General features: G+C 31.5%; 1 protein-coding gene and 1 non-coding gene across 3 annotated transcripts in view; one reads left to right on the top strand and one right to left on the bottom strand.

Moving 5' to 3' along the window:
* Positions 1–13,732, bottom strand: part of Glra3 (glycine receptor alpha 3) — a 173,582-nt gene that overhangs the window by 8,558 nt on the left and 151,292 nt on the right. The window contains exon 9 of one of the 2 annotated variants that reach the window (XM_046427546.2): positions 11,813–11,857. The exons of the other annotated variant lie outside the window; for it this stretch is intronic. Within the exon in view, the coding sequence (XP_046283502.1) occupies positions 11,813–11,857 (45 nt within the window). The remainder of the gene's footprint in view (positions 1–11,812; positions 11,858–13,732) is intronic. 2 annotated transcript variants of the gene reach the window in all.
* Trnaa-ugc (transfer RNA alanine (anticodon UGC)) lies at positions 577–650 on the top strand. Its single transcript has one exon. It is a non-coding gene; the product is annotated as a tRNA-Ala (tRNA).

The raw sequence follows: 13,732 nt of genomic DNA, 5'->3' as shown, positions 1-13,732 counted from the left end.
AACTCTCAAAAGATGTTTTAATGAAAAACTAAAATTCTGATATTTTCTATATATTACTAGAATATCTAACCAAGAGATCAAGAAATAAAGCTATTGAAGCACTGTATAATATATACTCTCATATACTAGATTTTTTAATATGATGTGTCTAAGTATACAAATATGTGATACGAGATGGTAAAAATACCAGGATCACTGACTGAATTTTTCTTTTTCATGGATACACCTTTTAATGGTTGTTTCACACAAATATGAGTTACTTCCTTGGAAAATACAAAGAAACACATAATAACCCTTGGTTGCTTACTGTTATCCTTCCTTTATGGTACTTCTATGTTTTACACTCACTTTTTTTTGAACGACTTTAAGATAGTCATATATTCTAATTTATATGTAGTTGTTTTTCAGGTACAGTAGTTTGGTCCAAATTATGAATGATATTTGGCAGTTTATTTCATGTTCAAGAAACCAACTTGTTATAAATTTAAAACATTATGTTCTTCTAAAAGTTCTCATTATTCTTAAATATGGCAAATTGAAGAGAATTTTCATATATAAAAATGAAAAACACCGGGCTGGGGATATAGCTCAGTTGGTAGAGTGTTTGCCCTGCATGCACAAGGCCCTGGGTTCAATCCCCAGTACCACAAAGAGAAAAGAAAAACATTCTCAAAATTTAATGAAAAAAATTTAATAAATATATTATCATAAATGTGCTCCTGATAGAGAAATATGGTATTTAATAATTAAATTCATTAATAAAGAAAATTCATTTATGCTACTAAAATTGAAAATTTAAAATGTAACAATATGTTTTATAAGGTTATATGTCTGCTATGATAGTGCTTTTGCTTGGTAATATAAGATATAAAAATAATTAAATAGGCTCAAACTCTTGAAAATTACTTTAGGTCTGTGAAAGTAGTTGCTCAATGAAGAGTATATTTTAAAATTTATAAGTGAATAATAGAAATTATTATGGATTCTAAAAATGAGAAAATGACTAAAGTTGATTCAGTGATGCATAAATTTGTTTTTAGGAATTATGAAACTGAATTCCACCTGAAAAACAAAAGCAAGTAATTATTGTAAAACATTTCAGTTGTAATTTGAATAAGCAATTAAAATTTCAGGAAACAAGAATGAAATAAAAGCTGACAGTTTATATTACCTGAAAATAAATCTGCCAATCCAAGCGATCTGTGTTTACTGTTGTAATCTTGATAAAAATTGGAAATTAGTGGAAGCATCCTCATTTAGACTATTATTTGTTTTTCTTTTCTTTTGGCTTCCATAAAAATTTTAAGACAAACCTACTTCCTTTGAAATTTTCTATATCTTGAATAAAAGTATATATAGTAGATATCAAAACAGTTCTTATGTAAGTGCTAAATAACCCCCTTACAATTTAGTAAATTATGCTGATGTTTGCATTCCAGAAGGAAAACATAGGTCACCTGGTTAAGTTATATTATTTTGTGTGCAGATTAGCTCAGTGTTGAAGTTTGATATAGCCTTTTAAACTACATTAACTGATGTATTAAAAAAAAACTCATCTTAAAATTCGACCAAAATAACTTTCTTGGTAGGCATTTATGTATGTATGTTGGCATACTAGTTGAAACAGGAAATTCATTACTACAATGTTAAGATTTTAGCATAACCTTATGTGTTTAACAAAGTAGAATCCATTAACCACCTTTCTAACTATGTGTTCTGGAGAACTTTAAAACCTTTACAGACTGCTCCCGCACCCCCCCCCCCCAAAGCAGTCAAAATCCATTTAAAATTAGTACTCAATGAACAACTAAATTTTTCTCAATTGTGTCTTTTTACATAACTGACTGTGCATAATGGGTTAACATCAGGCCTAAGCTGTTACAAGACTCCTAAGAATGACCCCTAATTTCTTTGGCATCTTTTCCTTGAAAACAGTGGAATTAAGCTAAATGGAGAACCCGAGACAGCTTCATTCAGTTGGAGAGACTCACCTGCCCTGAGGGAGCTACATATAATTGGTATAGCCCCTGACTTTTATACCGATGGTCTTTTGTGGGTAAGGGGGACAAAAGAAGCTGTGATCTTGAGAAATAGCTATGTCTCCCATGTGATAAAGATACTGTAGACCTGATGTGTTCCTTGCATCACATCCTCTTATGAGGCTTAGTAAATGTAATATTAACTTAAAGCCCATTGTTGTCTGAAGAATCTGAGTGACAATTTGAAACCCCCAAATATCAGCAGTGGAAACAAAATCTGGCCAGGCTTTGGGATCCTTTTAAAATTAATATGGCCAAAAGTTTGGGGCATGATTCTGAGGAGAATCTGATGCTGATCTATGCTGGGTTTGAGGTAGCAAAATTTCTATAGAAAGTAATTAGGGATAAATCATACTACTGGAATATTGATGGCATAGATTTATCCCTTGTGGAAGGGTCAGATGAATGACCACTGAGATAAAATTGAGGAGAAAGTTATTCAAGATACAATTAATTCCTTATTCCCTATTAATTAATCATCCTTGTGAAAACGAGGCCACAGAAAACAGTAAGCACAGCAAGCAGATTCATTACTTGTGCTCAAGGTGTAAACAAAAGCCAAGTTGGGACTTGAAATGACATTACATTTAATCTTTATGTTGTCTTTCTGCAACCCCAGGCAAGTGGCACTAGAAACTAGTATCTATAGTGCAGCTCTGTACCATAAATGTATAATGTGAGCTACAAATGAAATGCATGTAAAATTTTAAATTTTACTTTAATTACATTTAACACATAATGTAAGAAGCAGATAAATTTAATTTTAATTTTAAAATTTTAACTTGTTATGGCCAACATATTATTTTAACATTTGTTCAAAATAAAAATTGAGAAGTTTTACATTGATGATTTCATATTAAGTTCTTGAAATCTGGTGTGTATTTTATAATTACAGCATATTTTGACTAAGATACTACATTTTTGGTGCTTAATAGTTAACAAATTGGACAAAGCAATTATAGCACAAAGCAGCTGGGTTACCTTGCTGAGAAGTGCTAGAAGATCTCTGTGCAATCCATGATTCCTGAATCTTTAGATTGATTGACCCAAAAACTAATAATATATTTATGGATACTGTAGCACGAAAAGCAATGTTTAGCATAAATGGTACCCCCAACTTGCTTCACTGTTCTAATTTAAGAATCACTGTTGGATATAATATCAAAGACCCCTTTTGAGTGGGTGAAACCTGTGGTGATATGGATCTGTGCTAAAAAGGGAAACTGGTTCTCTCAATACTATGACTTCTCTGTAGAAGAGTAGATAGTTAAGTTTAGTAGCAAATCTGGGCTGGCCATTAAATAATTAGAAATGAGCCTACCCATATCATAGCCTCTCACCTAAATTCTGGTAGACAAACTATGGTAACAGAGTTCCTTTGGTATGTGGTTGTTCTTTAGGATAGAAAGAGGACATATAGATTCATAGGCATATTAACTCTTGTACTAGCCATGCTGGGTTTCACCTATGGGAGGAAATCTGTACCATTCAGAAGAAAAATCATGGCCAGAGGTTAATCTGTTAGTTCTTCTTAGGTGATTAAGACAGAAGAAGAATACAACAAAAATGGACAGGATTCCTCTGAATGATTTCCTGACACTTTTATCACCAGCTGAGAAGTTGGAAATCTATTCCAGTTTCAGCAGCTACGTCCACTAAGGATCCCTGTTAGATCTGTTCCTTTCATCTCAGGAGTTGAGTCCAGTGATGCCGGTGGGGAATGGGGGGCGGGGGGAGAAAAAAAAGGCACTGACACTGGTTGCTAAATTTACTCCATGGAGTTAAGGCAGCTTAAAGAAAGAAAACTGAAAGGCCAAGATCACCTTGCCCAATCTGAATGGGACTCCAAGGTTATACCATGGTTAAAGTTCAATGGCAAGTAGTACTAAATACAGCGTTTTGGAATTACTGGTTACATCATAAAACATATGGTGATTCTGCTGGGGAAAAAGACTGTAACCTGAGGAGAAAAAGAGAAGCTGATGGGGCAGGTATGGAGGCAAAGCAACTAGCTGTGGTCATGGGTATGGTCATATTAAAAATCATAGATAGGGAAAAAAAGAGTAATATATATCCAGTAAATGATATTGCCTTTGGTGAAATGTATAATTGGAAAGAATGTGACACTAAATGAAGGATCTTGCTTGAGCCTTATCTTTGGTAAATCATTCCTTAGTCTAGTTTTAATAGGATATGTTAAAATGGGAGTCTTTCAAATTGCCTAAATCTTCATTTGAGTAAATATTAAATACTTCGATATTCCAGGAAGATAATGGGAACACTCAGATCTGATTAAGGAAATAGTGGAGACAGGAATGCTGGTCCTCATCAGTTGTCTGTAGAATAGCATATCTAGCCTATGATAAAAGTAGATGGATATTGCAGGCTGACTGCTGTTTCTGCCCAATACAATATTTCAACAGTATCTCTATCATGCTGAATGTGGGGAAACTATTCAAGAGTTTATCAGGGCAAAAGAGGCAGGTGTGATTTTATAGATTTGGAGCGTCTCGTGCTGTCTTTTAATCCCAATCTAAAACATATGCTAAATGTAGCCTCCCTTCATGTGGGGTAGACAAAATTGTAATTTTCCTCCTTCCCTAAGGAGGCATGAATTCTCCAGCATATTTTCACAACTTAATAAGAAACTGTGGTTCAGATCACTTGTCAGAAGTAAACTAACTAAGGATAAATGATTGTTTTTAAACTCACTGAGAAGAAAGGGAGTTTGGAAAATTTTAGTGGCACATGTGACTAGGCAAGGATGGCCAGTTAATCCAGGAATAAACTAATATGAGGCTACTAAAGAATTCACAAACATTAAAGGATGAATTGATATTTCTTCTGGACTCCTCAGTGAGAAAAAGAACACGTAGCATAATTGAAATCCGGTGCATTTATTTTGGATTTGTATTAGTCCCACTATGTAAAATGACTAGATGACAGATTGAATTTGAAAAGTAAATAGGGGAAAACTGTGAGAGATGTGAGGTACATAGTAGCCCAAACTGTTCCTCTGTGCCTTACAGTTCATTTATAGAGTTAAATATTACTAAAACATGTATATTGGAGTTTCTGGACAAGACTCAATAGTGACATTTTAAGATGACTACTAGGTTGCTAGAGTATAAAACTCTTGGATGTTGTGAACAGATATAATCTATTTGAATGACAACCATTGGAATTTTCTTGAATTCTGGTAGAAATAGCCCCCAAGACTGAAATAATCTAAAGGGCATCAATTTGTACTTAGTCCTAAGATACTGACCAGGTCATAGGTAATGTCAAGAAGTATGAGATAATAGTTGTTCTGTGTGTATGCAATAACATAATCTAGGTCAGTCATGTTTCTCAAAGTGTGTTCAATCCCCAAAATCACTGGAAGGGGTTGATAAAATCTAGTTGACTGGATCTCAACTTCAGAGCGTCTTATTTATTACCATTTAGGTTTTCATAGGAATCTGCATTTCCAGTCACCTCTCTGGTGATTACAATACACGATGAAGTTTTAGAAACAAATGTTTGTAAGAGGTCCAGTGCTACCATCTCAACCAACTTGAATTAGTAGTAATAGAGCTTTTTTTTGAATTCCTGTAGTAGTTGTGAATTTATATTTTTATGTAACAGTTTGTGAAGAAAATATCCTGAATTGACTTTTGTATTAAGATATTATTTTATTTTGGAAGTAATTTATGTTTCCAAGTAATGTTTCCACAGCTATAGGTAAGTGTCTATGTAAGACTATTTATATGATCTGTACCTTTATCCTTTTAAAAATCTACTAAAGGACCTAGTCATATATCAGAAAATAGACCTTGGATAATTATAAGTTTATAGTTTGGGTTAGAGCATTATTGTTTTTAAAAATGTATGAACTCTGATATTACTAACACATTATCAGTAGTTTTCTTATTGAATTTAAATTTGAAAGAAAAAACTTTCAATAAAATATGTGTGCTATAGGAAATAATTTTCTAACAAATAAATAAATTCCAAATAAATTTTAGTTATTTTACATGACCACAAATATATGGTTCAAATGGAAAATCTGACACAAGATTGAAATGTAAAGTATAAATATTTTATTATGGTTAAACAATTTTATAGTTTCATCACTTAGTACCAGAAGCCTAGAGCCTTGATTATCTTAATTTAACTTAACTCTCTGATTTCTGGTTTCTTTCTTTCTTTTTCTTTTTTTTTTTGTTTTTTGCTGTGGGTGTGGGGTTACTGGGGATTGAACTCAGGGGCACTTGACCACTGAGCCACATCCCCAGCCTATTTTGTATTTTATTTAGAGACAGGGTCTCATTGAGTTGCTTAGCACCTCACTTTTGCTGAGGCTGGCTTTGAACTCTCAATCCTCCTGCCTCATCATCCTGAGCCACCGGGATTATAGGCATGTACTACTGCACCTGGCACTGACTTTTAGTTTCTTATTCCAGGAAAATATTATAGTATCTAGCAGGTTCTTTAAGGTGAGAGAAAATACATAAAGATCCTTACAAAGCACTCAAATTGTTGTTATTAATATTTTTGGTTATAATCATATTATTATGGAAATTGCATGAAGCATTAAAAGAAAATGCCAATAACAACTTGAATTATTTTACTATTAAATGTTTTAAACTGATAAGAATCAAACTATACTAAAATATTATGTAAAATAGGCCCATTCAATTGTCTGTTTCCAGAGGGCGCTGTAATTGCTCATTGTCACACTGAAAGGTGAACCAATAGCACAAACATAAGAAGATCACTTCACCCTTCTAGCCGTACTATCTTATTATTACAATAAATGTGTTTTGTCATATGGCTTCTGGAATTTTTTGTAAATTTAATTTATAAAACCAAGGTGTCTTTAGTGTTTTAAATATGTTTTATGAAATAACATAAATATTTAAAGTATATAAATGAGATGAGTATGTGGAGTCATGTTAGGGCTCTTTCAGAAACAGGTTCTCATCTCTGTGGGATGGCAGTAAACCACACTCTGACAGGGCTCAATCTGTTCTCCCAGGCTGTCAGGGATGAAAGAGAACATGGGTCCCTGGACCACAAAGGTTTCAAGCGTTTTGTTTTTAATGACTGGCTTTTTGGGATAGGTTTGAAAATTGCTCCTAAATCATAAAGAATGGAGGAAGTTTTTCTAGCAACTTATTAATATTATAATAATATTATTATTAGATTGTTAAATTAGAAGATACATGGAATTATTTTATGATTAACCTAATTCTGTTTTTAATTCAGTCATAAAATTCATATTGGGTTCAGTCATAAAATTATCTTGTATTATGTATGCTTAGATATACAGTGATATTCTTTATTCTGATTAGTACTCAAATATTTCTTTGGGGTAATTTGATTTTCTAAAAATATCTTCAGCTTAAAATCTGATGATTTTAGCAAGAAGCTAAAAAATTTACCTATATTTTTGATTCAGGAATACTCTGTATGTTAGGGAATATTTAATGGTCATAAAATTAAGGCACTTTATAACTCAAAATATAGGTAATAAAAAGGTTCAATATAATTAACTAAAGTGGACTGATGAAAATAGTAAAATTAAAGATACAGCCTATAAACCCAGAGGTAAACCCTCTTACTATGCTCTAAGCAAGTTAGAGTAGTAGGCAATGAAAAATATAAAAAGCCATTTAGTTACTGTACAAGTCTTTTAACAGGAAGACCCTTTTCAACTTTTTACATTTGAAACTGAGAAAAACATGCCAGTAATTATGCATCAGTACTACATTGTGAAACTTTCTAAGGGCATTTTCATTTACTTTAGAGAATTATGCCAAAGATGATTCATATAAATACATATGATAATTTAGAAATGTTAGAAGATCAAAGGTAGATATAGTCATTTGGTAGAATTGCTTCATCTCTATCATTAAAATAATATATTAATATACAGGAGGTAAGAACTAATTTCCTATCCTGTTCTTAGTCTTAAAAAAATCAAACAAAAAGCCAAGAACAAAAAAAATTTACTTATGTATGAAAGTGGAGAAGACCTGAAAATTGCCATTGAGTGGTAAAACACTAAGCATTTAATACACCATGAAGTATTGATTATGTGAATTGCTGTAAGATATAAAAGCATTAAATACATAATTTTTATTCTAATGTTTTTCCCTTAGTACGAACCTTTGGGGCATTTATACAATTAAGATGCTAAGTAGATTACTCCAAAGATTTGATTATGATTTTTTCTAGCTTTATAGAGAAATGGAAATGGGAAAGTAACAGAGGAAGGAAACTAAGATATTAATTTCCACTTACATGATTTCAAAGTGTGTGGATCTAAAAAAATTGATGGTAAATATCATAGTGGCATATTTTTTTGGGAAGGATGATCATGTAGAAGAGTCTGAGATCAGCTGAAAATGTGAATTAAAATTTCTTTTTCTAAAACATTCAGTTTCATACATCTATACAAATTTCTATATCATCTAAAAACCTAGTGCTTAAAAATACAATTATAGATGAGATTAAAATTTTTATAATCAAAAGTCATTGTTAATATACAATTCTTTGAAATCTAGCTCCATGGGAATTTTGTATTTATTATAGATGACATATAAATTAGCAAAGAATTAGACAGGTTTATGCATGTCATATTAAACTTAGATTTAGAAATGGTTTGGAGGTTAATAAATGGAAGGTATAAGTTTTTAAAGCTGAATGTTTCAGGTCATACGAAAATGTAATACAAATATTTTAAAGGATAGATGAGAATGAAATAATTTTTAAAATTCACATATCTACTTATAGCGTAATATGTTATATTTTCTGTCAGTGCCAACTCATTATTATGGAGTTATATAAGATTTTACACTAGATGGCACATTCAAAAAAATCTATATTTTAATTAACTTTGAAAAGGAAGTCACCATAATGCATTTGAACTTAGATTAAATAGAGATTATATTATTTTATCACATATTTTTCTGAGCAGGATTTCAGAGGATATATAGTGCTAAGAAGTGGCTGTCTTTAACATAAACTCTAAATAGTTGTTTTTCAGGACATATTAAAATCTTACAATTTTTGTTGTATTTGAGAGGATACAGTTTCAACCCCTGATGATCATTCATCTAGAATTATATTTTAATGCAAATTATTGAGAAATTACTTTTCCTTTGATATGTATCAAAGAAATTTACAGGATATAATTTTATCTTTTGAAATAAAATCTTAACTCAAGAATAAATAATAAATTGATGTATAATGAAAACATTAAATAATTTAGTATAATAGATGCCATGTTGTTTTCAACCATAAAGCCTCATCCTTTCAGCCAACAAAGTATATATGTATATTTGTATTGGTCATGAGACTATAGAACTGATGAAATCTGTAGGATAGAAAAATTATGCGTTATCCTTAGAAGTCATCATGATTTGTTTTAAAGTAAAACGGTATAAACACACAAGTAAATAATTATGTTTGAATACAGATTGTTAAGTTACATTCAATATCTTTATTTAAAAAGATACCTATTTTGCCTAGTAAAACGTAAACTTGGTCATCACTTCCTAAATCTAGAACTAATGGTCCATTTCTATATCATTTTCATATATAAATAATAATTGATAAACGATAATAGGTAGGAAGACAGAAGTACTAGAATGTTGTGCAAATGTGTTTTCTCGGCAAACAATTGCACCATTACCTTGTAATGTGGATGAAGCTGCATGAAATGCATTAAAGCAATCCCATTTCATCCATATCTTTCAACAAATAACATGTTCACAACTGCTTTGGTGTCTTTATATGACTCCAGACTTAAGTAATGATATCATACATGAGAATAGTAACTTCTAGTCCAAATATTTTCATATCATGCATACACCCACACATACACAGCACTGGAGATAGCATCCATGGGGACATGGTGTAGTGAGTGAACAGCACACAGCAGGCTCTGACAGTGTGGGGTGGGGAAATTTGGATACAAGAGAAAACTTTTATTCTTTCACATTGGACAAAGGATTCCATGATACCTTAATAAAAAAGTGGAGTATTAAATTGTATGCAATGCCTAAGCAAAGGCTGAACCAAGTTAAAATTTCCTAGGACTACTGTTTGCATTAATGTAAGGTTAACTCTGTGACAAAATTTCTATAATGAGGCAATTTAATTTACTTTTCATATTCTAACAAATTAGAGTACTGAGGTAAATTCATGTAAACCAATACTCATGGAAATAAAGAGTATACTCTTAATATTTATACTCGTTTTCACTGCAAAAGTTTAGATTGCTCAGATTGTTTCTAAGCAAATTATGTTGCTTGAACAAATGATAAATTCAGTCAGCTGAAAGGGTTGTTAATTTGAAAATAGTATTCAAAAAGTCAAAATAACCATTTTCAGGTTTGCCCAATGCTAAGACTATTTTAAAAATAAATGGGTCATATGTTTTTGAATGAGTGTATTTGAATTACCATATTGCTTCTTTTTAGAAAGCTATTCAGTGTCCATGAAGTAAGCCTAACTCTTCATCAGAGTTCTTTGTAAAGTCATAATTAATATAATTTATATGTTTCATGATGAAGTTTCTTTAGACATTAACGGTTTAGTAACTAGAGACATAATTATGTTGGTCTCCCAAAGAGACAAAGCATTCAGATAGATACAGATATGTAGATATATGCATACATATATAAAAATAGTTTCTAATATATATTCTAATACAATTATATGTATGTACGAATAAGTGTTGCAAAAACTATATCTGTTATGCAAATTCCATACAATTAAAATTTTACAGTTAATAAAATCAAGAAAGATAATTTGAAATTATTCCTCAGAGACAAAAAACAAAAGGAAAAGTGGGAGTCTGGGATTCTAGAAAATAACGTAATTTTCAAAGCAAAGGAATACAGTTAGGTGATTATATATTATAAGAGATTTATTAAGTACAGTAATACTAGTCTAGATAGTCTGCAGTGAAATTGAGATTACTGTTATATTCATTTAACATTTTGTCTTTCACAGGAATTCTTAACTGGGGTGTATGTTGGACTCATCTGGGGAGCTACTTTTAGGTACACCTTACCCCAGAAATTTTAGTTTAGTAAACTAAACTATTTGTATATGAATCCCAGAATAAAATCCTGACTCTGGTAGATTTACATGTAATTACTGTAAGCTATATTTTGGGTGCCCTAAAACCACGTATGGGCCAATACTCTCTCTTCTCGATTACCCTTCTAAATATTTGGCCATTATACTTGGACAAGTTCTTTGTGATGTCATTTTACTCAAAAACTTCAAAGGATGCTACTATTAAAACCAAATTATTCATTTGCCTTAAGTAATTTCAATATTAAAAATGGATTCTAAAGTCATACAGACTGGATAGAGCATTCTTTGGTTTTATTTTGAGGTCACTTAAGCAGCTGCTTTTAGACATCATTTCTATAAATATGTTTCTCACTTACTTTGAAATGAATTTTGTACAATATATGATTATTGCAATATATATGACATTTCTCTTTAATATACATTTAAAATCATTTTGACCAAATAGCTCTGTTAATAAAATGAAGGATAATTTAAAAATATCCTTTTACCGAGTGAGGGAAGACAAGAGTAAAGTTCTTAGAAAAATAGAATATACTTTTTAGCTGATGGGAGATGGTGTTTGCTTGGCTTTAAGGGGCTTTGTTTCCCCACCAAACACTGCCTTGGTGCAGAATATGCTGTCTGCTTTTTACTGATGATCACATTCCTCTATTTTAGAGTTAAGAAAGTCAATTTACCGTGTCTGAGAAACGGTAAAACTTCTCCAATGCAAAAGCTTCTGTCTGTGGGAAGGTAAAGTGGACCAAGAGGGATTGAGAAACCAGAGAATCAAGTCATATATAATTAAATATAATTACACAATTGGTTTTAATCATATATACCATTTTAACAATAATATGTATCAATTAATGAATTTCCACATATGTAAAGTATTTACCCCAAAGAATGAGTTGCACTTAAAATAACTATTTTTACATTAAATCTTAATTACATTTAATTACATTTGATCCTTGAATATTTCTGATAGTGTTTAGAAAATAATAAGGTATGAATATTTTTTTACATTTCAACATTTTCCCAGAATACCAATCACTGGAAAAATTAATCTCTGTATCTTTCTGTGAGCTAAAGAGTAAGAGACATCATATATATAGTGCATATATTTGATGTATACCATATATACACACATACATATACATATATACATGCATACATATACTGAGGATTGAACCCAGGGGTGCTTAACCACTGAGTCACATTCCCAGCCTTTTAAAAATATTTTATTTAGGTTGCAGGGTCTGGCTGAGTTGCTATGTGCCTCAATACATTACTGAGGCTGGCTTTGAACTTGTGATCCTCCTGCCTCAGCCTCCTGAGCTGCTGGGATTACAGGCATGCACCTCTTACATGTGTCAAAACTGAGTAAGAAGACACTTTAACAAGAATAATTTTTAAAAGGAAGAGCCAAAATTGAGTTTCTAAACTTGTGGTCTATTACATTATCTAGTGGATATTGTTGATTGTTGGATGTAGAATATGAATGAGCTCTCAGATTTTCCCTATTTAAACACAGTATGCCTAATATTTCTCATTTCTGGTGTTTGGATCACATGGCTGAAACATTGTAAAGTGAATAAGGAGGAGGAAGAATATATTGAGACAATAAAAATGGAGAATCAAATCATTAATGATATGAAAAATGTATATTGACTTAATTGTGATAAATGATAGTGGTAGGGAAAATGTCTGTCATTCACTGATAGGAAAGAGTTTCACCCATTGATATTGTTGATATAGCATTTGTCCTGTTATGGTGTTTCAGCAAGTGCCAAGAATCATTAGCGAAGGGGGAGGGGAAAGTAAGATAAAGGAAAAGTAAAGAATAAGGAGAAAATATAAGTAAATCAGGGAAAGTGGAGAAAGAAGATAAAGAAAAGTTAATCTCCCTATCATAATATATTCAATATACAAATGAGATGCTTTTATTTTCATATAAATTGAAACAAATGTATGCTCTAGTGTTGTTGTCTGTCCAATGTAATAATCTCCTGATGTTGTTGTTCTTTTCTATACAGCATGGGAATTTATTGGGTGTTTATTGGAAGAGTGATAATTTTTGGAGGGCCAATTAGAAATGACCAAGTATTGGTTGAGAATATTTTTAGTGCTGAGAGGTTAAAACTTAGTGCTTTAAAAAATTTTAGTATATAATCAGTAATTCAGAAACCATCAAATCTTAAAAATTCATGCCATATGAACCAGATGGTTATCCTTACGTTTTATCTTTTGACTGAAATATTCCAGTGTATTGGATCCTGGCTATAATTATACATCACTTCAACAGTATTTTATTGCTTTAAAAGTCCATTTGCTTTTAAAATGTCTGTTGGTACATTTTAATTAGAAGTAAACTCATCCATTTGCTGTCAAGAGAAACTCTCTCTTACAGAGAAAGGTTGATAAAAACCATGTACTTTTAAAGGGAGATGCCACAACAGGTCCTAATAGAGAGGAGCAACGCTGCTCTGTACATACAAATCCATTTAGGTTATTTCTACAATTTCTATGGCCTCCTAAAGGTGTTCTAAATATTTTTTTTCCTGGAATCATTTTTAATCATATGATAGTAAGGTGAAGATTGCAGTTTACTGTGTTTC

This window comes from Marmota monax, unplaced genomic scaffold (assembly GCF_021218885.2).
Source record: "Marmota monax isolate L192 unplaced genomic scaffold, Marmota_monax_Labrador192_F-V1.1 WCK01_AAM20220418_F8-fsc00159, whole genome shotgun sequence".
In the NCBI taxonomy this organism is placed as follows: domain Eukaryota; kingdom Metazoa; phylum Chordata; class Mammalia; order Rodentia; family Sciuridae; genus Marmota; species Marmota monax.
Note: the sequence above shows the minus strand (reverse complement) of the source record. Positions and strands in the feature narration are given on the sequence as shown.